The sequence below is a fragment of the Rhyacophila brunnea genome, unplaced genomic scaffold, assembly GCF_057557595.1.
Source record: "Rhyacophila brunnea isolate RB1 unplaced genomic scaffold, BYU_Rbru_1.0 scaffold_1, whole genome shotgun sequence".
NCBI classification, from domain to species: domain Eukaryota; kingdom Metazoa; phylum Arthropoda; class Insecta; order Trichoptera; family Rhyacophilidae; genus Rhyacophila; species Rhyacophila brunnea.
The window spans coordinates 33,559,183-33,584,106 of record NW_028232751.1 but is presented as its reverse complement, the minus strand read 5'-3'; the positions used below and the strand labels follow the sequence as shown (position 1 = coordinate 33,584,106).

Sequence of the window (24,924 nt, the reverse complement as noted above, 5' to 3'; positions counted from 1 at the left end):
TTTTTATTTTCAAGTTTTCAATACATTCTGGTAAACTGAGGCATTCAGATTTGATGTAGTGTTGTTTGAGAGAGATTCTACTATATATACATATTTGATTTAAGAGTCAAGAGAAAACCATTAGGAATCAATCATTTCTATTTATTATAAAGAACTGTACTTAATAATGTACCTGAACATTTTCATAAAGAGATATACCTATAGTTAATCATTGACTTATAAAATCTTTAAATATAATAATCGGTGTTATGTTGCCATGAATATTGAAAAAAAAAAAAATATAAGAAATGAAATTGTAGCAGAGACTAGACTTTAAGTCTCAGATTGAGTTTTTCTAGACAAAAATACTACTAAATCGTAATAGATTCTTGGGATTCCACCGTGTGTACTGCTTCCTTCCTTCCTCGACGTTTCAGGCTTGTTACAGAGGCAAGAGAAATGCTTTATGATGAAGTGTAGTGTAGGTGTATGAATGCAAACGTCGCTCTAAGAATGCCTAAAGGAATCTAATTAACTAAGAGCAAACATTGCTCAAAGCAATGTGTCAATCGTTACAACCAGAGATACCGGATCGAATATTGAATTTTGCTGATCGGCTGATTTGCGGAAGCCATGACGTTTTTAACTGTAACCCATCATCCCTAATAATATTTTTAAGGTTTCTATGGATTTTGATGGCCTCCATTACGAATTGTGAGAAATATCCCTTATTCCGACCCAGTACAGTATCTTGGATTGAAAGTCAAATTTGTGTCCTGTTACGTCGAGCGAAGAAGGAAGAAGTACACACGGCGAAAACCCAAGAATCTATTACGTTAAAAAACAACCTTGAAAGTCTCAAACATAATAAACTACTAAATCATTTGTCAGGGAATTTAAGCCTATTACATTGATCTACCTACTATTTATTTTTTTTCAAAAGTGTCGAATCATCGTATGTAATGTTATGGAAAAAGTGACTGCATTATCAATTCATTTGTGCTGCGGACTTGCCCTAAACGAAATTCCAATGAAGAGATTCTAGTATTGAATTATTAATTGACCTGAAGGTACTATATAACATATTATATTATAATCTCCATATTTTCATAACATCAATGATTTATTATACCAACCAATGTATACCAGGAGTAGTTGACTTAACTGGTCACGGGTTAGATCTCCCTTTGGTAGCAACCAACGCCCCACGATGAGTGTCAACATTAAGAATTGTTCGATGAGTGTTACCCATGTCTCGGTGCTAAATGGTATGTCAGGTAAATGTATCTTCCCCTAGGAATAAATACATTTGTAATAAGTTTTAATGAACACTTATCTTGTAACTAAACATGTCAGTGTCATTATTAAATTAGTGTTAAAATTGAAAAGAGATGGTTGAATGCCACCTTGACCAGTCACAGCCTATGACTAAAATACCTGTTTGATTCACCATTAACTGATCGAAGGTTACCTCCAGCTCCTTCGGCTACAGTGTTACATATTTCTTCCGATTTTTTAATGCAGTGCCAACAATAAGGAAGTTGCCCCAACCATTTACATGTGTGTATCAAATAGTTTTATGTGTATTTATATCAAATAGACCTTTGGTATTAACACAATATTGTAGCATGATTCGATATAAATAAAAAAGATCTCATTATACACACTTTTGTATTTGATAAAAATCATTTTTTTTTTAAATTTACATAATTGCAATAAATTATTAAAAAAACTTACTTTAACATTCTAGAGATCTGATTTAATTACATTGTAACTATAAAAATAATAATGGTTTGGAAAACCAAGTTATTTTTGTTGATTCTAATTCAATTGAATTATTTACGTTGATAGGTGTTTCGGGCTATTTGTGGAACGGTCGACTATAACCATTCTGAAGATGGATTTATAGCCTGAAACAGCTGTCAATATAAATGACTCAATAAAGTAGAATTAACAAAAATAACTTTATTTCAAAACCATTATAATGGAGCTCCACCATGTAAACGCAATTTCAATTAATAAAACTTATATATAATGGTAAGATGAATTTATGTAATGACCGCATATTTTATAAAAAGCTTTTTTATTGCAGTCTTATTTTTAAATAAAAAATATATTTTTCTTGTTAATATAAGCAGGGCCGGATTAACGCTTGAAGGGGCCTTGGGCTAATACATATAGGTGCCTCCAGAAAAACAACTTTTTAAATCGCATTTTACAAAAGAACCCAGGGGGGCGGGGCGCTCAGGCAAAAACTTCACAAGGGTGCCTCCAAACCTGTCAGCGCCACGTATCAAACACCGCCACTGATTGAAAGTAGTATTCTCAGCAGGTGGTGTATGCGTGTGTCAATTTGAAAGATTTCTGGTTTATTTATCTATTTAACATAGTCGAAAATAAATAATAAAATAGAATCTGCTCACAATTTTGAAATAAGAATTAAAAGGAACGACATTCTAAGTTTACTTCACTTTCCCTAGGGACGTCACTGGTCTAGACTATGAACATATTGTGATTATGCCGACTGCTTTTGTCGTCGACACCATGCCGTCATACGTGTACGGAATAAGCTAAAAATGACAATGACTCCAATACCCCCAACATTTTACTGATGTCTTTGAGATCGACACCGGTCCCCGCCGTCAGATTGAAGTGTTCTTCCCTCGCCTGCAGTCGTTTCTCCACTTTGTGAAGCTCCAGTAGCCATATCGCCGGCACCACTGTTCCCAGATAGATGAACACTGATGGACAAAACCTGTAAAAGAAAAATGAAGAAATAGCAATAAATTAAATAATTGGTATATTTTCATTCAAAACATGAATATTGATCCAAACTAGGGATTGCAATACCGGATTTCAAAATCAGACAATACCGATATATTCGGTATTGAAAGTGGAAACAAACCGTATTAACTAAAATTTATAACAGGACTGTATTTTTATGTCGGATTACATGATGTCTAGTTTACTTCCGTTGCTTTTCGATGTGTGAGTGTAAAAATTGCAATAAACTAAGGGAATGGAAACTATGTGGTATTATCGGTGGGGCACATACACATGTAAGATCATATAATATTATATTATAAATGATCAGATAATATTATAAATGTATTGAAAGATCATTCGAAGAAGAAAGTGCTAATTATTCAACTACTAAGTGCTTAAGTATCAACCTCTACCATATCTTACCTTCACATATTTTTTAATGTTTATATATTATAATATGTACCTATCTACGTATTTAGATATTTTTTCTATGAAATATCAATATTTTAAAGAGATTTTTATATCTATATTTTTATTGGTAGTTACTTCCATTTTTTTCGTATAGTTCAAGAATACCGGTATTCAATAAACAAATACCGAAATACTGGTATTGGTATTTTCATTCAGTATTGCAATCCCTAATCCAAACTAACGGGTAACCAAGCCATGCTCTATTTCAGAATGGCAGATTGGCTGTGTAAAATATTGCGAATAGGTATTATAAATAAATTGTAATATTTAAGTGTGTGTAAATAAGTTTTTTGACGACTGCGGCAGTGGCATGGTCTTCCTAATCTAAAACGTCAGTGGGTTTGTAGGTCAATTTTTGTAGCTTTTGAAATAGGTAGTAAAAAAAAAAAAGAATTTTACATTAAATTGGTCGTTAATGAACTTAAACTAAATGATGTGGCAATATTATGTTTAGGTCAACCTATGGCGCCACTTTGTCTAGTGACGTCACAAATCCTGTAGGTTGCCAACTCGGTGAAAGCGCAGTGGATCAATGCACCCATTAGTGGTGGCACTGGAAGGCATCGCGGATTTTAATATATCGTGATAAAAATGGCAAAATGCATGGCAACATAGTCCAAAAGCCTTAAAAGACAGTCATTCAACAATGTACAGGATGTGCCAATTTAAACTTAGTAGGTACCTATACGTTTATTAGAAGGATACACCTCCAAAAATCATATCGCGGAGATGTCACACGAAAATGCCACGTTGACTGCCAACTACGGAGAAATTCAATCCACCGCTGAACATTTTTTCGAAACGCTGTATGCCTTTTCTGTGGGACTCACCCATTTACTAAGCTGATCTAAGCGCTCTGGCTAGCATCGCTTAAGGAAGGGTCTACTGGTGACTCTCTAGTGCTGTTGTCTTTTATCAATGTGATGTGGAATATGTCCAGGGCTCGAAATAGCCCGGTTCTTCAGCTCGTAAAATTGTTGAGACTTGTGGTCCATCTCGTGGAAAATTTTAAAATTCTGCTTCGTGCTTAGTGCCCGTTGCGTAAATTAGTTATAATAATCAATGGATTGTGATAGTGATGTAGGTACCTATGCGACTCTACGACTACTTATCGGACGCATAGTATAATATAATTTGTATGTCAAGTCGGGTCGGAAACCTCTATTTCTACAAGCAATAATATGGTTTCGTCTTATTCTCGTTAAAATAATTTTAGGTGATTTCAATATATATTCGAGCTGCTTATAGGCGTAGATAAAGAAGAAGCGAATATAATGCAGTTGTTCACAGTATATTTAGTATACATGAACTTTGTCTTTCCAAATCTTAAATATATATATACATTTTATAAGTTTAAAGACTCCAAAGTTATAAGTTCTTCTCTATAAAACTTCTTTCGAAAAATTATGGAGCACTCCGGTTTATTAAATTTTCTATTTCAGGCGCTGAATATATATATTCTGTCGCCTGTGCCCTGCCCCTATACGAGTGAATGAATGAACTAGGTACCTACCTAATGTGATTGAACATCTACATATTGCGGTGTCCATATTGGTACCCCACCTGGAATATATAACTACTTTTTGAGTTTTGAAATAAAATTAATTTATCCAAAATATACATATTCCTGACTAAGCAGGTAGGAAGGCATAGCTACTTATGTAGACAATTGTTTTTTTGAAAAACCGGAAGCGAACCACGTTCGATTTTTCGGGTCTAGAACGATTTGGCACCGGACAACTGGACGCCACGGAATTCGAAAATAAATAGACGTTAGGTACTTAAAGGTACTTTAAAAAAAATATTCAATATTATTATTTATGCTTCAATGATTATATTATGATTTAATAGTTGGTAAGAATGTAAATATGCAGACGTAAACAATGATTTAATCGTGCATATGTTTAACTTCCAACGAAAGAAGAGTTTTTTATTTAATATAAAGCCTTAGGCATGGTAATTCTCAATCCGCGATAAAGAATACATTATGTTAAGAGTTAAATGAATTCAAACTACTAAGAAGTAGATAGAAACTGATTAAAATAACTCGTCTACACGTGTCTACGACAGTGCGGCGTCCAATTGTCCGGAGGCCAGTCGTCCCATTCCCGATTTTTCTACTAAACCGAGCCTAAATAGGTACCTACTAAAAGCTCTGGATATTGCTGTCGAATACGTAGAAGAATATAATCTCAAGACCCTACTGATATTTCTGTTGACTTGGAATATTTTTATGTAATTATGTTACACGAATCACAATAATATAATAATTGAGAACTAACTTGTAGACAGACGCGAATGATTTGTGAAACCTTGATAAAAACATTTTTGAGCGACCACTTTCTTTGAGTCACTAATGATAGCAATTTCCTGAGGAAGTCACGAGCATTTAGCAGCCCGACAAATGCTTTTCGGAAAAATATTCGATAAAAGGGTTGCTGGTCGGCTACGGGCTACACACTAACTATTTTCCTATCTATACATTAGAGCTTGGTTGGTTGTGTCAGTCAAACGGTTAAGCCGTAAAACCAATTGGTTTTTAATACATGGCTAGCGAACCGGTTCGCAATGAAATATATGAAAATTGATAACGACTACAAGAAGCAGGACCAGACCATCGGGGACCCAAAAAACAAGCATAATTAAAAATATTTGAAATTTTAAAACAAAACATAAAATAAAAAGTAAACTTGATTTTATTAAGGTTTTCAGGCTTTACTCATATTACAGGAAGCGAATGAAAAGTGTTGGCCAATTGAATGGTATTTTTTTCGTTTGATTGGCGATCGTAAAAAATCTTTTCCATTTATGAATTCAATTATTTTTGCAAGTCCTCGCAAATTTGTTGACCTGTTCCCATGGCCTACACATACTGAAGCAGGCCCCCAGGCTAGAATTTTTGGCGGCCCACCTACCTATCGTTAAAGATAAAGACAGTGTGACGTTCTACAGTAGCGTTTTTCAAATGGTGTACACGGTAAAATTAATGTGTACCTATATTTAATTTTTTTTGTATATTTTAATACATCCATTTGAATTATGGAGTTGTCGAGTATCAGCACACAGTTAAAAATTGTTAAAAAAACAATAAAAAAAATGTATCGTACAACCACATGAATAAATAATAACACTATTGAAGAAAAATATCGCCGCAGGTGATATTATAGAGATATAGGTATAGAGACAATTATTGATGTGTGTTTATATCACTTATCTGGCCGACTCGCCACGCCGGGCCCTTCCTGAGCCCGGCCCCCCAGGCTAGAGCCCTGTCAGCCCCCCCCTTTGTGGGGGCCATGCCTGTTCCCCTTTATTTCTATCGTTAATCCAGACTTGGTAAGTAATACAAGTTAGCATAATACCTATACAAGCACAGTCAAAATTCGTACACCTAATATTTTTATGAAACAACTAAAATAGAAATGACGATAAAATTACCTTGCGTTTTCCTCCTATATAATATAATAAAAACGCTTGGGTGGTTAACGTACTTCATCACCCAATATTTTAAACGATCTATAAATTTCCAGATTTGATGTGATCAGAATAAAAAATTTCGCACAAAGACTTGATAAATTGAATCAATTGATTGCTAGGTCTAAACTAAATTGAACTGAGAACAGGTTGATAGACGCCACTGAGCGAGCACTGATTAATGCAGCTCTGATTAGGCCATGCAGTGGCGTACTATGTTGAGATGTGGGTCAGAAACTTTGTTCGTCTGGATGAACTTGTCGGTGATCATAATATTATATATTAGTATCTATGAGTTTTTCCTCCACCGTAGGTATACCGTAGCAGCTACGCCCCAGCGTGCGTAGCCTAACGAAAAATGAGCGCACTTTAAATTTGTGTTACCAGCACATAACAGATTTGTGTGTACCTTAGTTACTAGAGTACTGGGAAGAACTTTCTAATATACTAATACACGTCCGCGTTATGACACTGATATTTCGAACGAATAATTAATTATATAATTAGATACTAACTTATCCAATAATAATTACAAGATAAAAAGAACTTTTTATATAAGTACAACGTTTTTAAATTTTCTGTTGAATCATATAAACTTGACTTGACTAGCTTAAACGATCAAAAAAATTTGTACTTGATAGAAATAATACTGAAATGTCAAAATGATATTTCATGTTGATTTCCATAGTAACGCACGTATATATTAATAATTTAGTTGCTAGGACAGGACCCCAGTCCTCTAGCAACCAATAATAGTGGATTGGATTACGGATTTCATCCGAAATAACTTTTCATCCAAAACAGAATTAACTGAAAATGAATTCAATTCTACTTAAAGACGGCTAAAAGTATTAAAAGAATGCATTGGCATCGTGTTCTGATATATTCTAAAAGTTTCAAATGTCTAGCTAGTCGGGAAGATAGTTAAAAATCGATTGCAAGATTTGTACTGGATAACCAACCACCGGACATATAAGAATACGACCTAATAAAAACGTTGTAAAATTAGTCTATTCCATAAATTAAATTGGGTGCCTTCGCCCTAATGATAAAAACTTTTATACGAAGAAATTTCATGATGTTGATAAAGTGGTCTCTTCTCAAAGGTAAATATTAAAATTTATTGAATCACGTCCCACTTTCGTAGAATAGAAAACAAACAACCTCACAGGCAGTAACGTCCCTATGCAAAGTGCTGCTCTTAAGCAGACTTAAAATTTCCTTTCCATTTTATTTTTAATTTAAAATTCGCTGGAAAAATCTTGAAAAAATTACTTACACATCTTCTGACGATTAGACGGTTAGAGCATTTCCACGAAACATACACTCATACAGCGGTGGTTTTAGGTAGGTACATAGAGGTCTTACACCCTGACAAGTTTAGACCCCCCTAATGAAAAATTTACCTGTACCATAAACCGCCATAGTGTATCACGACACAACAATCGAAAAGTTATAGTGCCAACATTTTGTATACGTCAGTTATTTTTTAAGCTAAGATATCTTAAAAGTACTTTCTAATAAAGCCGCATTGTCCGCTTCATGAAAATCTGCCATTGCTTTCAAAAGTTCTAAAATGTGTATTCTTTCCTTCATTTGCCGCCCCCTAAGCAACGCATAGCCTACTGCCTATACCCTAGGGACGTCGGTGTTCACAGGCATCCATTATGAGATGGCACTAAAGTTCTATAGCTGCCAAGAAGATATAGCAAATATAAGAATAACTGATTAAAAGATAAACCTAGTTAAAGATTCGAATTTGTAAGAATTATACAGAACCTAATTTTCCTATTATAACTCTATCTGGTAAGTCATATTCACAGTCAATAATTCCTTCTGTCACTAAGTACTTATAATAATAAATGTACCTACAGCTATTCGAAGGAAACTGTGGACTTCCCACGCGATGAATGCTTCCTGTGTACATTTTCTTGGATAGATCATTAACCAATATTTTAACAAGCAAGTTTTTATAGCACGTGCTCGTCTGGGCTTTTCGTGCCCGGTCATAATGGTAATTGGATACAAACATAATAAAATAATATAAAAAATCTACTGAGATGATTCGGAGAATAGAATATGATTATTGTGTAGGTACCTTCATTTTATATATTTTCATGGAAAATTACTAATTTAATTTGTTTAATGGACATACAACCAGACTCTTTTGAAAGTTTTTTACAAATAAAAAATAGAAGCTTGTGACATAATTGAATAAAATGAAACTACTCGCCACGGGGAAATATAATAGGTAGTAAACGGCAACAGCAACCCACTAGAAAATAAAAAGGTAATTAGCCAACTCTTAGAAGAAAAATAAAATTATAAAAAAAATCGTAAGACAAACAAAGTCATCCAGTAGTATCTAAAAGGTAAAAAAGGTAGGCAGCGCAAGCATAGGACCGAAAAGAATGTAATCAACTTGGAGATATCTACATCCAAGATAACAATAATTATAATATTAGCGTGCCATATTAGTTGCGAGGAAAATTAGGGGGAGATTATATCCGAATTCGCAACACGTGAACATCTGTAAAAGAATTTTTCTTTTTAAAATTAACAGTTGGCTTCAATATATTTGTAGGTATACTATACTTACTAGAATAGTTTAGAGTTTATTAATTTTCTGTCGCGCCATAAAGTAAAATCACTTCTGGTAAATATCATTCTTCAAACGACTTCGTCGGAATCGTCAGACCTATACCTATTTAACGTTCGACAGTAATCTGCAGTGACGTCCTGTGGGGGCAGGCAGACTATGCGCCGCATCAGGGCGGCAGTTATTCAAAGAGCGGAAAATTAAAGACAAAAATGAGTCGCCGAATTTTTTTAAATAATTTGATGATTAATAAATTAGATTTTAATGTAATTTATTCACCTATTGATATTTTGAGATAAACAATGGCTGTGTATAAGAGGGCGCCCCTCAACCTGACCATTCCATTTCTATAAGTTTCCAAACAGTGATTTTCAACACACTCACACTCGAGTAAGTCCGCGCGATCGACAACGGTTAGACGCAGGTGTGCGCTTCGCCACCCCACCTCACCACTCCAACGCTGCTATCTTTGCACTGCTATCTTGCCACTTTACAAACTCGTGATGGTTTGTTGGAAGTGCGTTATTTTCGAGGAATTTTATATTTAACTTCAGTGGGTCTGTTCTATACACAAGGCAGCTAGCGGCAGCTATCGTAGTTTATCATATTTATGTATTAATGTGGTTAATTGTTACAATAAATTAAGCAATTTAAACTGTCAAAAAGTGCAATGTTTTAACAGCCCCTCTCTTGACAGTTTAGACTAGTTTAGAGGGCTAAATTATTGTAACAAATATAAAACTTCAATATATAAATATGATAAACTACCGTCGATAGCCGCCCTGTGTATGGAATAGACCCACAGAACTTTTACATATATCCTGGTGAAATTAAGTAATTTGTTACTATAAAATATACAAGCTTCGTCAATGTACCTACCCAGTAGTTTTTTAGTTATAACAGAACAGACAGACAACAAAAACATCAAAAAATATATTATTATGTAGTTATCATGTATTTTTTTTTAAATAGTCAAAACGATGACCGAAATCATAAAGATTCTCAATTTTATATTAGTATAGCTGCAGAATAATAGCGATCAAATATCTATTGTTTAAGATCAAATTACTCTGCAGTAATATATTCCCAGCAAATCCATTTCCAGTAAACAACTGAGCTAGATCAGCAAGTCGGTTGGCGAAATTAGAGACGGTGTATTATTACATAATAATATCACAGTACATTATACCATTACGGTGTATTAGCCGAATAATCATTTTTATAGTATCATATTTTCTTACAACTGTAATAACAAATAATATTTCATTTCGCTACTCAATTTAAAACGCTGATTCTATAATTAGTCCAATATGATTATGTACCTGAATTTTATGTTAATGTGTTACTTTTTATTGTATAAATAACGAAGAATAATTTATCTAGATGTCACTCGAATCCAAGTACCTAGCTCGCAACTATCATGTATAATATATTATTGTACCGATACGCTGCTAATAAATCTCACCCTGCTACATCGAAGACTTCATTATCATCATCCTCTACCTACACATCGAACACCACTCTAGTGACCCAACATTAGTATAGATTTGATTGTAAATATTGTTGTTATTTTATGAAACTGGTGCTGTGGTGCAAGAGGGGGGGGGTTTCGGGTCCAGCCCCCCCATGAACGTAAAAAATACAAAATATTTAAATTAATGGAATATTACTTCCTATGTATTCTTCGTCAGGATCTCATGACTCAGAATCGTGACCCGTATGAACGGGTTGGCCCCATTCATCTCGACCTTGTACGACACGAAAGGCCTTTGAACACCGGTAGACCCGTAGCACTCATAAACTGGTGCAACTATCTGGGCGTCCAATGTTTGCTTCAACATTCCGATACACGATTGCGGACATCGCAAATGGACACTAATGATCCAAGCGCATTCGTGAATACGACAGCAAGAGCAAGCAATAACTCTATCTGAATACCCTTATTTATACCTACTTGCTGGCTAGGTGTTTATCGCTGAACTCAAAATGCAGAGTGTCTGGGTATGGGGATTCAAATGATAAATGCGATATTCCGCAATTGAAGTAACAAGAAGCTATGAGTAGTAAGTGGGGTAAATATGGTAATCAGTGGCACCTACTAGATTTTATTTAAATGGACCCTCCCCTCAAAGAATATTTATGTATGCGCGCCTGGAGCATTATGTGTATACAATACATATTGTTTATATGTGTTTTTACCATGCCCCCCACATCCTGAAGCGGGCCCCCAGGCTAGGATGTTTGGCGGGCCGCCCTACCTATCGCTAAGGGTAAAGGCAGTTTGACGCACTGCGGTAGCGTTTTCCAAGTGGTGTACGCGGTAAAATTAGGTGTATGTATTTTTAGCGATGTTTGTATTTTTTGTACCTACATCCATTTCAATTATGGAGTTGTTGAGTATCGGCACCAATGACATTAATATGGACGAAGCATCTAGAAAATAAAATGACACCCACTTTGTGTCGGGTCTGCCGGATGGCGAAATTCATATTTTAATATCGGTATCCTACACTTAAATGAACATTCTGCTTGCAAGCGGTCTGGCGACACCGCTGGGTCTGCCCATACAAAATTTCTGACTGTCAGGTTTCGACTCCACCGTTATTATTATGTTACAAAATGCCAATGTGCCTAGTTAAAAATTGTAAAAAAATTTACTAAACACTCCAAGAAAGATGGGATATCACTTTGCATGTGTTAGTATTATTTATTATTTATAAAATGCCATTTTAAGATATTGATGAATGTTTATTCAATGCAATTGAATGACAGGAACCATTGGACAGTCAGTCGTCTGTGATTCGCTGGGCTCGCTTGCGTCTAATCTCCGAGAAGTCGTAAGTAACCGAGAATCTGTTTCTAACGCAATGAGTCATGACACTAATACGCCATTACAATAAAGGTTATATTACTATAAATTCTCGAAGCTTGTATCGCATAATGGAAACGGATACGTCAATGGTCACGTGACATCTACCTATACATCTGTGAATGACTTTCATGGACAATTTCTCGTGCGCGCCGGGTATGAAGTGAGTCGCCCATTTAATATGTCATTGATCGGCACACAGTTAAAAATTGCATCGTACAACCAAAATTTTTAATTATTAAATATTATTGAAGTGAAATAGCGCAGGCGACTTTTTTTTACAATTAGAGCAAATTTGTGATCTGTGTTTATCTCACTTATCTGGTCAACTCGTCACGCCGGGCCCCCAGGCTAGAGCCTTGTCAGCCCCCCCCCCCCTCATTGTGGGAGCCATGGTTTTTTCTGTTCAATAAATAAATTGCGATTTCTTTTCATTTTTTGTGGTCTACGCTATTGAGGATCTTAATTTCTTTAAACATAATAATTTTCTTTCCGGCGATCCCTGCATTCCGCCCTATTGTAAATGTATTGAGGGCCCGGTAGGGTCCTTCACTTGATCAGACGATCAAATAAGCGACATAGTTCTGTTGCGTCAATAATCGGTATTTCCACTAACGATGAGCCTTTCCAAATTGTTGGTCTCTCTTCTGGCTATACAACCAAAGAACTGTGTCGAGACATATATTTTTTTTATCAGAACGGAGATATTCATTTGTCTTTCCGGCCATGAAGAACACGAAACTATAAAACCACATCTCAAAACCATCAATCCAACGCATTTATTGTTTTATGGTAGACGTCTTAACACCATAATGAATTGTAGAGAAGACTGGAGAATTGGCTGTAGTGAAATTTACTCTATTTTGATTTTGATACTATCTTTTCCATATTATTTTCTTCAGGTACTTGTGCCTTTACGCATCCTCCAATCTCCAATGCAATGCGAGAGCCAAAATAAACAAAATCATCACCCATTCTCAGATCTTGAAGCGAATCGTTACTGAACATCTGACTGCTTCAATACATTATTCCTACTAGAAAAAATACCTGGTGGCAGTGCCGCCTGTCAACTTTCTTGTCGTATGTGCTCAATGCATAAACAGAAAAAGAAAGTGTATGTTTTGTATGCTGTGCATAGGCACCTTTGGAAAACAGAAAAAGTGTGTGTCTGTGTATGTATGTGTTACAGACAGATAAATTAAGGCACATATTATATAATGTAACAATTTTTGTTTGTAACAAGGTGTTCGTTCAGACCATCGATATATGTAATAGGTTGAGCAAACAGCCATTCCTTGTTTTAAAAAAAACTCTCAAAAATCTTCTAGAACCAGCCAAGATCAAGAATTTAAATATCTACCAGAACTTGTCACGTAGGTCATACGTAGGTATAAAAAAAAACCTCTGCGATTGGAAATTTATAACGTAACAATTCCAATTTCGCTTACAAAATTTGTAATTAAATTTTTATTTTTTATCTACGCCACCAAAGTCAGAAAGACCACGTCCGTAGCACTTTTCCTTATTAAAATCATCAACTAATTCACGAAATTATGAACTGCGATCATCCGGGCCACGGGGGTGTTTTCCGGTGTTCGGCCGGCCTAGTTCTCCCTTGTCATACTTATTTTTCCAATTCATATTTTCATACTTGGCAGCGGTTCTGTTAATGTTCTTTGTATATTTGTTGTCTAGGACATTGGTTGTGAATCTGTAGCACGATTTCCACGTGTGGCAAGTGTAGAAATTCTTCTGTCGCGTAAACACAAAAATAACAGAAGTGGCTTACATTCTAGGTGGGGCAGAAACAAGGCTTGATTTTAGGGTGTTGAAAAATGTGAGATTAACAAAAAATGTGTTATTTTCAATTGTTACGTCTGTCTCATATATACATTAAAGTTTTGTCACATAAATGAAACACACATTTATTATTTGTAATATTTGAAGACACTCAGAGGGCGTTGTATTTCTTGCCGTCACTAATAATAAACCAAACTTGGTCTATGGTGACTGGCTTTCGCATTTCTATTTTATCAATTTGTTATGTTTACCAACTGAAAGAGTTATAAAACTTTAAAAGGCACCAATGATAGGTACGTATGTAGTAGTATTTCCAATTTAAAAAGGACTAAACAACTAAAAGGATAAGTTATTTAGTCCTTTTTAAATTACTGACCAAGTTAAACCAGTGATGGTTATATAGACGGTTTCTCAAAATTGCTTGGACTTATAGGACAAAATAATGTTATTCTCGAACAAATCAAAAAGGAACGAGAAATTCTTCTTAAAATTCTTGAGGATCTAAGCTAAGTAAACAAAATTATCAATTGCCATTGGGTCTTCTACCAAATATCAAGGCGTTCTGGTGTGTCCAAGTGTTTCTGAGGGAGTGTGGCCTTAAAGTGTACTACATGATTAATTGTAATAATAACATTGTAATAATTACAGTGCTCGTTATACATAGGTAGCCGTTTATATTTCGGAAATTTGCAACACTGGTGTTGCTAGGTGCAATCTGACTTCTGTATTTTGAAGTTTGACATTTTTAACGGCAAAAGTACTCAGAACGTTTTAAAAAACGAACGCTTTTTGTTTTTTTAAATTCATTTGAAAAATTTATTTATCTCGGCCAAAAAATGAAATTAACTCGTGAAAATTTTCGTGCGATTATTTTTAACAATTTTCGACGTGGATTATCATGGGAACAGTGCATCGCTGAACTTAATGCTTTATATGGAGATGGAGAACCATCAAAAACTACGGTACTTACATATATCTCTGATTTAACGAATTTTATTGTGGCTGTCGTTCGCTCACAGACGAGCCGCGTGAAGGTCATTCACAATCAGTTGTTTCTCTAGAAAACATCGATGCTATGCGTGAACTGATAATGCAAGATCGTCATGTGACATACCATGAGAATGAGGCATCTCTGGGAATTAGTAACACCAGCGTGTATATGATCTTGCATTAACATTTAGATGAAAGGAAGTTATGTTCGCGTTGGATCCCGCATAATTTGACAATCTCACAAAAAGAGGAGCGTGTCGATTGGTGCAAGGAAATGCTCAAAAAATACGATCGAGGTGCTTCAAAAATCGTTTATAAGATTGTTACAGGTGACGAATCTTGGATCTATACGTATGAGCCCGAAAGTAAACAGCAGTCGACCGTATGGGTCTTCCAAAGTGAGTTTAAACCAACAAAAGTTGCACGCGCTCGAAGCACTTCTAAGCAAATGGTCGCCTGTTTTTTCGGAAAAAACGGGCCATGTCGCAACTGTACCTTTAGAGAATCATCAATCAGTCAATTCTGAACGGTACACAACCATTTGTTTCCAGAAGTTTTTGGTGAAATGAGGAAAAGCAACCGTCGGCGTCAAATCATCCTTCATCAAGACAATGCGAGCTCTCACACATCGGCTCAAACAAGCGCCTATTTGAGCACTCAAAACATCAAATTAAAGGATCATCCGCCGTACAGCCCCGAGTTGGCACCAAATGATTTCTTTATATTCCCGACAGTCAAAGACAAATTGCGTGGTCAACAATTTTCTACACCTGAAAAGCGGTTGATGCATTCAAAAACCATGTTTTGAAGTTACCTTCTACAAAGTGGAAAAAAATGATTTTCAGATATTCAGTTCAAACGCATGGAAAAATGTATAAATTGTCGTGGAGAATATTTTTAAAAACAATAAAACTGTTTTTAGTTAAGTTAAAGTTTGATTCGTTATTCCCGAAATATAAACGGCTATTCTCGTATAATTATGTAAACGCAAAGCTAAATAAGTCTCAGATGAGTAGCTTCAAAAAAAAAATGTACAAAACGATGTATCTATAGTCTAAGATACTACAGTACGTCGATCAGATTGTCAGAGGACAATATTTCCCAACTCATTACTTAAAGAAAGGTTAACGGAAGACGTAGCAGAGGAAGACGGCGTATTGGTACGAGAATAGGCCAACCAAACTGTTCCGGGTCGTTTCTCTGATAATTTAAAAAAACGGAAACTTGTCCGAATTATTAACCATAATAATTATAATGTGTATGTACGTGTGTGTTGAAATTGATGTATCGGTAGGTACTCAAAATTATTGATCTTTTTGTGAAATTGCGAATAATGGGATGTTTTAAATATTAATTTTAATAAACATTTCCTGCATAAATAAAAAAAAAGTATACTTAATAATAATGTCGGACATAAGTTATATAGAGTGACGTCCCGTGGGGGTAGGCAGATTGACCGTCGCTTACTCGCTTGGGGGCGGCAGTTACTCGAAGGGCGGTAAATCGAGGAAAATCATATGGAATATACAGTGACGTCCCTAGACAAAATGCCACCCTTAGGCAGCGCTAAAATGCCGCCCCATTTTTATACAGTATTTTTTATCATCCTTACATGACCCCAATATTTAAGTAATCGTAAAAAGGATTACTTTAAGAAATGTGTTGTATGGATAGATACTAACAAAATATATACCACTAAATCCAATTTAAATGCCACCTCTACTTCAATAAACAATATTGCGAGTCCACGGTTTCAGATACATTTAAAAATACACCTGACAACTTTAAAAACACGCGAGCTAGGTAAGTACCTATGTAGGTACCTACCTTTAATTCAAAATATAATTCGCAAATCTGCCCCCACGGGACGTCACTGGGAATATATAGAAATAGCTAACCTAACCTAACCTAAACTTCGTAATAACGAAAATATCTGTCCATTAAAAAAATCAACTCACTTGTTTTGTCGGGTTTAGTGACCTTAGTGACCAGAAACGACACGTGCATTTGCGAATTAATCTGATACTTTGTTAGTAATATATCCATACAACACATTTATTAGATATTGTACTCATGAAAGGATGATAAAAATAATGTTGAGGTGGCATTTTGACACTGCCTAGGGGTGGCATTTTATCTAGGAACGTCACTGATTATATAGTATTCATATTTGATTATTTTAATATTCTTGTTTTTCACAGTTGACTGATTATATTAATTTCAATTTACGACAATGTATAATATAAAAATAAATATTTATCTGTTTGTTCGTGTTTTATGCGCTGCCATACCGTTCATCCGATTGCGATAAAACTTTGTCAACTTATTGCTTGCACTTGCGCGAAGAGATAGGCTGTATCTGATATATAAAAATGAATGCCTGTCTGTCTGTCTGTCCCGTATACGTTCATATACCATTCATCCGATTGCGATGAAATTTTAGTAAGTGGTTGTATGCACACCCGCGAAGGTTTCTGAATTAGAAAAATCATCATCATCATCTTCTTCTTCTTCTTCATTCTATTTTCTTTTATTCGTATGGTTCCTATACCATTCATCCGATTGCGATGAAATTTTCGTCAATTATTGTAGGCACACCCGCAAAGGTTTCTGAATTAGAAAAATCATCATCATCTTCTTCTTCTTCTTCATTCTATTTTCTTTATTCGTATGGTTCCTATTCTATTCATCCGATTGCGACGAAACTTTCGTCAGTTGTTGTGGTAACACCCGCAAAGGTTTTTGAATTAGTACAACCATCTTCATCTTCTTCTTCTTCATTCTATCTTCTTTTATTCATATGGTCCCTATACCATTCATCCGATTGCGATGAAACCTTCGTCAGTTGTTGTGATAGCACCCGCAAAGGTTTCTGAATTAGTACAACCATCTTCTTCTTCTTCTTCTATTTTATATTCTTCTATTCGTATACGTTCCTATTCCATTCATCCGATTGCAATAAAATTTTCGTCAGTAATTGTGCCAACACCTGCGAATGTTTCTGAATTAGTACAACCATCTTCTTCTTCTATTCGTATGCGTTCCTATACCATTCATCCAATTGCTATGAAATTTTGATCAAGTGTTGTTCTCACGCCCGCAAAGGTTTTTAAATTGATACAACCATTTTCATCTTCTTTTTCTTCTATTCTATCTTCTTCTATTCGTATGTGTTCTTAAACCATTCATCCGACTGCGATGAAATTTTGACCAGTTGTTGTGCGCACGCCCGCGAAGGTTTCTGAATTAGTACAACCATCTTCTTCTTCTATTCGTATGAGTTCCTATACCATTCATCCGATTGCAATGAAACTTTGGTGAGTTATTGTGCGCACGCCCGCGAAGGTTTCTGAATTAGTACAACCATCTTCTTCTATTCGTATGCGTTCCTATACCATTCATCCGATTGCGATGAAACTTTTGTCAGTTGTTGTGCGCACACCTGCGAAGGTTTCTAAATTAGTGTTATATAAAATACAAAGTTTGTTTGTTCCATCCAATTGTGATTTTTTTTACTACATATTAATAACATTAATAACGTTTTCATATTTTGGATTCGATTTTAATTTAGTGTTCTTTTATTTGTCCTTTACTCCTATTAGAATTATTTTCATATTGCCATATTGTATTACACAGATATTGTTATGTTATTATTTTTTAAATATCTAAGATAAATATAACCACGAAGCGACCCTGTGCGAAGCCGGGTACTTCAGCTAGTATTATATAAAATGATAGATTTTTTACACATATCTAGGCTACTTCATAATTTTCATGATGTAAAGAAAGCACCTGTTGCGCAAAATTAAAACAATTTCGCGTGTGTGAATCATGTTCCCCCACAAGGGGGGATGATAGGGCTCAAGCCTGGGGGCCCGGCATGGCGGGTCGACCATTTAAGTCAGATAAACACACATTACAAAATTGGTCTAATAGTAAAAGAAGTCGCTTGCGGTGCTATTTTCCTTCAAGGGTATAAGTAATCATTTTAAAATATGTTGTGCGATCCAGTTTTTGATGATTATATTACTTATATCAATACTCAACAACTCTATCATTTAAGTCGATGTATTAAAAAAAATCAAAAAATCGCTTACAAGAATACAAACACAATTTTAGCTCGGACATTATTTGGGAAAATCGTTGTAGATCACCACACTGCCTTTATCCTTAGTGATATGTAGGGGGTCCGCCAAAGATCCTGGCCTGGGGGCTTGCTTTTGGATGTGGGGGCCATGGTTTAAGTAACGACTATTTTTTATATATTTATTTATTCAAAGGAAAAACTTTATTATGTTTACCTAACGGTGATTGACCAATGCACCTTGATATACAGTAAAAGTATGCAATAATAATAAATTGAATAGGTTAAATGGTTAAAAGCATAAGGGCTTCTTTTCATTACATACACAATGAGATATGCGCATAAAAATAACGACCCAATTTTGATTTGGTTATACCCACATTTTTAGTTTTATTATATTATCATTATCTAAGCTATTTTGACCATTGTTTAAATTAAAAATATTAAAGCTACTTGGTCTAACATCAACGTTCCAAAGAGTAACTATTATACATTTAAGAAATGGAAAAATGTAGGTTAAAATCATAAATGGCAATTTTGTAAAAAAAAAACATGCAATAGGCAAAACAATATTTTAAAATTTTAACTTTTTTTACTTACTATAAAGTTGTCACTGATCGTCGATAATACGCAGATGGCGTAATCGATCCGTTAGAAGACTTGAAAGGTGGCTCGAAACAGACCAAACCACTCAAACAATTATTAAATTAAGTAAACAAAAACTTCAACACAAATAATTATATTTATCACATACATATTGAGTATAGAATATTACCCTAAGTATTACAAACTAACTGTAATAAAACACCAATCAGGGTCTCTATCCTTATCAACCTAGTAAAATTATTTTAAAGGTTTATTCAAGAATATTATTTAACTGGTAAATAGTTAAAAAAAAATCTACTGTTCGTGTAAGTACCTGGTTATTTAAATAGTAGGTACCTAGCCTATTTACGAAAAAGAAATGCAATTGTGTATAAATAAAATAGTTGGAGTTTAAGGTTTTCATTTTATATTGTATCGTAGAGAGCCTCGCAGTCAGTCAGTGCGTTGGCCCTCTACATCTCTAAGCCCGCCACTGAGACTAGTTGAGGACATGGTGGTACAATAAAAGTATTAAGTATCCACCTCATAAATTACTACAAAATGAGTCAAGCTGGACGCCACACCAGATATTATAAAAATTCAACTTTCTAATGTTGTGCCTGATATCAAGAAGATTTATAATTCAACCCAAAATCAACGTAGTTATTAAGAACTTCATTCTCTTATATTTTGTGTTATGCTTTGAAAATAATTAATTGATTGCTGTTTTTTCTCATAAAAAGAAATGATTACCTATGTATTATTTATCTACCCTACAAAATAAACAAAGTGTTCCGTTGAAATTTCAGGATTTGCGAAGTGTTCCATCGCAGAAAAAGTTTGGGAAACTCACATATACATTAAACTTTAATGTATGCAGTGATGTCCCGTGGGGGTAGATGTGTGATGTGTTGCATAGGGCCGGCAGATTATAAAATGTGGCTAATGAACGAATACAAACATACAGTGACGGTTTACCATAAAAAACGATAGGGTCCCTTCATTAGAAAGTATCGACATCTGACTATTATATTTCCCATTGTAATACATATTTATTTTTAATGACGGTTTGTCGCACAGGCGATATTTTCACAACGGTACCTCCAAACCTGTCAACGCCACAGACCTCCACGTACTTAAAACCATCACTGTTTGAGAATAGGTTTCATGGAAATGCTCTAATTCTCAATATACGGTAATTAAATTATACTAATTTATTTCTTATTGGCTTTAGGCTTCATTAACTATCCGTTATGGATGTTATTGTTACGTATGTTATTAATTTAATGTATTGTACGTTTTATGTGCATTGTATAGGTAGGTACTAGAACTAGAATATTCTTATCGGAGGAACAAAAACTTCTAAAACATAATAATACTAATAAAATCATTAATAAATGATATTTTCTTTTACCTGTCAATATTCTACATTACAATTTATTATGTATGGAAGCTACATAGCTTTTCACAGAATTTAAAAAAATAAAACTTTACAACAAATTGCATTATAATTTAACTTTGAAGTCAATTCATTTTCAGTTAGCCCGTTATATTAGTGTAATTAGACATTACAATAAAAACACTAACATTATTATTTAAAAAAAAAAAAATATTAACTTGATAAAAATCACTATCTATTGAATATATTTAAAATAGGTACTTACCATTTCCATTCCTGGTTTTCCTTTATCGTCAACGTGAAAAATCCTTCCACAAACAGTAAAAATGTAGGCAAAGCTAAATACCAATAATTTTTGTTGGCTTTGAAGATTGTCACTTGCCAAATGGCTATGACACCGTGACACGCAAAGACGAGTCGAGTTATTATCGCTTTGATTGTTGCTAAAAACTTTGCCATGACATCGGAAGAGATACTCTTTGAAATCGAGAGAAAAACAATTGAACGGAATGTAACATGAAATATTACTATTGGGTTTAGCCTCTTCGATGGCCCGTCTAATACTGATTTTGAAAACTAAAAAACCGCGACCACCCCCATTCAAGCTCTGCAAAATATAACAAATAATAATATCAACAGCTGTTATACTGGGTTTCACGACGACTGAGAGTCAAAAGTTAATCTTGACCTGCCCTTCGTACAATCAATAATTTTATAACCAGCATTTTTATAGGATTGTATGTGATAAATGATATACCTACCTAAGTAGGCGTTAAAACTTAGTATTCACGACTAATGCGTATCAGAAAAATACCGCGTATGTGTATTTAAACCACGAATAAGTGAAAGATAAATGTAAAGTAAAGATGACTAATCATCACCATCTCCATTACAGCCTAGCGCGGGTCTTTGTCTTTACAATCTCCAGAACTCTACTCCCTCTATCTGTTACGTGTCAAAAAGTGCGGCCACACCGAAAACAAGTCGCGCGACAACTCGTTAAATTTTACGATAAGCATGATAATTATCGTAAAATTTCTTAAGCAATTATGATAATTATCGTAAAATTGAACGAGTTGTCGCGCGACTTGTTGCCGGTGTGGCCCCGGCATTACCCTTACAGATATCATGTCTCTGTTTATAGACCACCTTAGCATAGGTCATCTGACCATCACATTCATTTCCGGTCTATTAATTGAAGAGACTGGTTGGGTATAGTCAATCTCTAAGACGTGACCTGCCCAATGTAGTCGCCCTACTCCCACGTGGTAGACGTCCAGGGAACCATTATACATCACGTATAGTTCATGGTTATAGTTTCGTCAGCAAGTGCCATTTTCATCGCATACGCACGTCATATTACGGCTTCGTAGAGTCATCTTCCTTTCATATTTGGTTAATAATTGCATAATGTAATCTAATCCATAGATCGGTGTAGGTGTATATCCGCTGAGGAAATGTGCAATACATAGGGGTTGAGAAATCCATAAATATGATTAATTATTTATTTTTCCTTCCAAAAACCTTGTTATTTTTGATTTTGGTCACGCAAAACCTAACGTTTTATAAAATATATTATCCTGATAGGTAGGTATGTATTCTTCAATGTCCCTCTATTAAATTTAGTGCTATGTACCTACTACAGATAATGTGTAGTGACAGAATTACGAAACTTGCAACAAAACACAAATTTACAGATTTTTTACTGTAACTTTAGAAAAATACTTTTAAAAATGAATTCTCTTTAGCGGTTTCAGTGTATTAGGTATTAAATGCCTCTTTGGCGTCTTTATGGTCTCTTCTAGATTATTTTCACTATATGTGCCGCATTTTGCATATTATGAAACCCGTCAAGCCATAAAAGAGTATCATTACTGAACGAAAGTTTTCGATAAAATAACGCGTCAGTTTCCAACTTCTCTAGAGCCAAATCGGCGAAAGAACAACACGTCCTGAGGTGATATCGTGGCTTTAATTCCTGAAGCAGCTGCTGGTGAATCTTATACGGGTGTAGGTCATGATCTTTGCACAACATTTTCTACATCGTCCACTATCCCGCAGAGACAGATCCCCAATTGCTGCTACCGAATCTATACCTATTCGATCTAAATTGAATCTATATTTGACTATACTTGTCATAAATGTCCTAAATTGAGCGCAGTACTTATCACAGCTTGGTTTGACTACTAGCCCTTTTGTAAGTTCCGTAAACTTATTTTGTAACCGTATACATACTTATTTTGTTGTGAAATTTCTTAAATAATTTGAAAAATCACATTTTCTAGAAAACAGTAGGTTGGAAAAACTCGATGTCCGCTATTTTTTTCCAGAAAATATGGTTACTGTAAGTCACGATCCCCCTTTTATAATAACCAAGTAACCTGCAATCCACCCCCCCCCCCAGGGCTCGAAATGGACCGAAACGAACCGGAGCGCCGTTCCGATTAATAAAATCTCGTAGGAAAATAATTTGACCGTCTGAGCTAGATCGGCCATAAAACAAAAAAACCTAACACTTATTTTTATAAAATACTCAAAAATTTAGATAACTATGTTAATATTTTCGTAAAATCATCGAGCGCTCCGGTTCGTAAAATTTTCCATTTCGAGCGCTGCCCCTCCCTCACCTTCATATATCATATTTGGATAATATCTACTGATTTTTAATAGGTTCACCAAAACCATAAAAAATACATATCATTAAGGAACGCGAAAAATGGTGGGAAGTGGATTGCTCTCTGGATTAGGCTGAAACAAGATTCTCGAGTATAGAGACATGTGGGATAAACTTAAACATGTGATAAAGAATTATTATATATTGTTTCAATAATTTCGTCTATTTTGGTCGTTTCTTCATAACTGAATCTTGAAATTCTGTCATATTCTGTGTAACCAAGATTTTCCACTCATCTTGTCTCTGTCCTCTGCTTTTCTCAGTGTATAGTGGAATAGTTACGTATGTATTATAATATTGCATTAAAGTTTGTCTCGTATCTAAACAAAACGCACATTCAATATTGGTAATATTTGAGAACATTCCGGATTTGTATTTCTTGGCTTTATGATCTGAGCGTCATTAAGCCATAAAACAAATTTCGCTTCAATCTATTGGTGTATGGCGACTGGCTTCACGTTTTAATTTAATAATATTCTGTTCTGTGATTTTGGACTATCACATATGACCATAATGATTTTAGTCGATGAGTTATTGAATTAACGATGACGTATTGAATAATTCTTGCTTCTGAGGCCTCGGTGAAATATGAAATTAAATTTAATCTATGATGCTTGGAAGAACTGAAGGAATTGTGCTATTGAAAATAAAGTAATTGCATGAGTATTCATTAATACATTAACACGTTTTTTTTTTATAAAATATGTACCTACACCTTTCTAATCTCTTCAATATTTGACATTATTACATTATTTTATATTATTACACTCTAAAAAAACAGCTTGCGACCCCTGGCGGTCACGACCCAAGTAGGTATTGTATGTGGATCACAAACTTTATGTGGAGCATGGACCAACCTTTGCTCGGTTTGCGTCAGTGATGCCATATTTTTTTTAAAGCATGATCGTAGAACTTTTATGAAAAGTTGGGGATTTTCCGTACAATTCATTCTGAAAAAATCGCCCCTAACTTGCCTATAGCACTATTTGACACGAAATAATAATGTTTATAGCTATACACGGAATCTGAATGAATTTTTAATTTAAGATTATATAAGTTTGTAGATGGAATTTTATTATAATCTCAATGGAAGAACACGTCTCTATGGTCGTATCTCCGCCATAAAATTTTCAAAGAAATCTAATAAGGTTTGATGAAGACTTCAGAATGGTTTTTATTACAAGGATATGCGAAAATATCATTGGCAATGCGATCGTTTATAAAATAGTTGATT

General features: G+C 34.8%; 1 protein-coding gene across 1 annotated transcript in view; it reads right to left on the bottom strand.

Annotated features, from left to right (window-relative positions):
• LOC147079699 (transmembrane protein 26) overlaps positions 1-21,475 on the bottom strand; it is a 29,807-nt gene extending 8,332 nt beyond the window's left edge. Inside the window, exons 1-3 of the mRNA XM_085945497.1 lie at positions 21,282-21,475; positions 2,582-2,734; positions 1,116-1,240 (exon numbers count right to left, since the gene is read on the bottom strand). Of these exons, the coding sequence (XP_085801623.1) occupies positions 1,116-1,240; positions 2,582-2,734; positions 21,282-21,475 (472 nt within the window). The remainder of the gene's footprint in view (positions 1-1,115; positions 1,241-2,581; positions 2,735-21,281) is intronic.
• Positions 21,476-24,924: the final 3,449 nt, after the last annotated feature.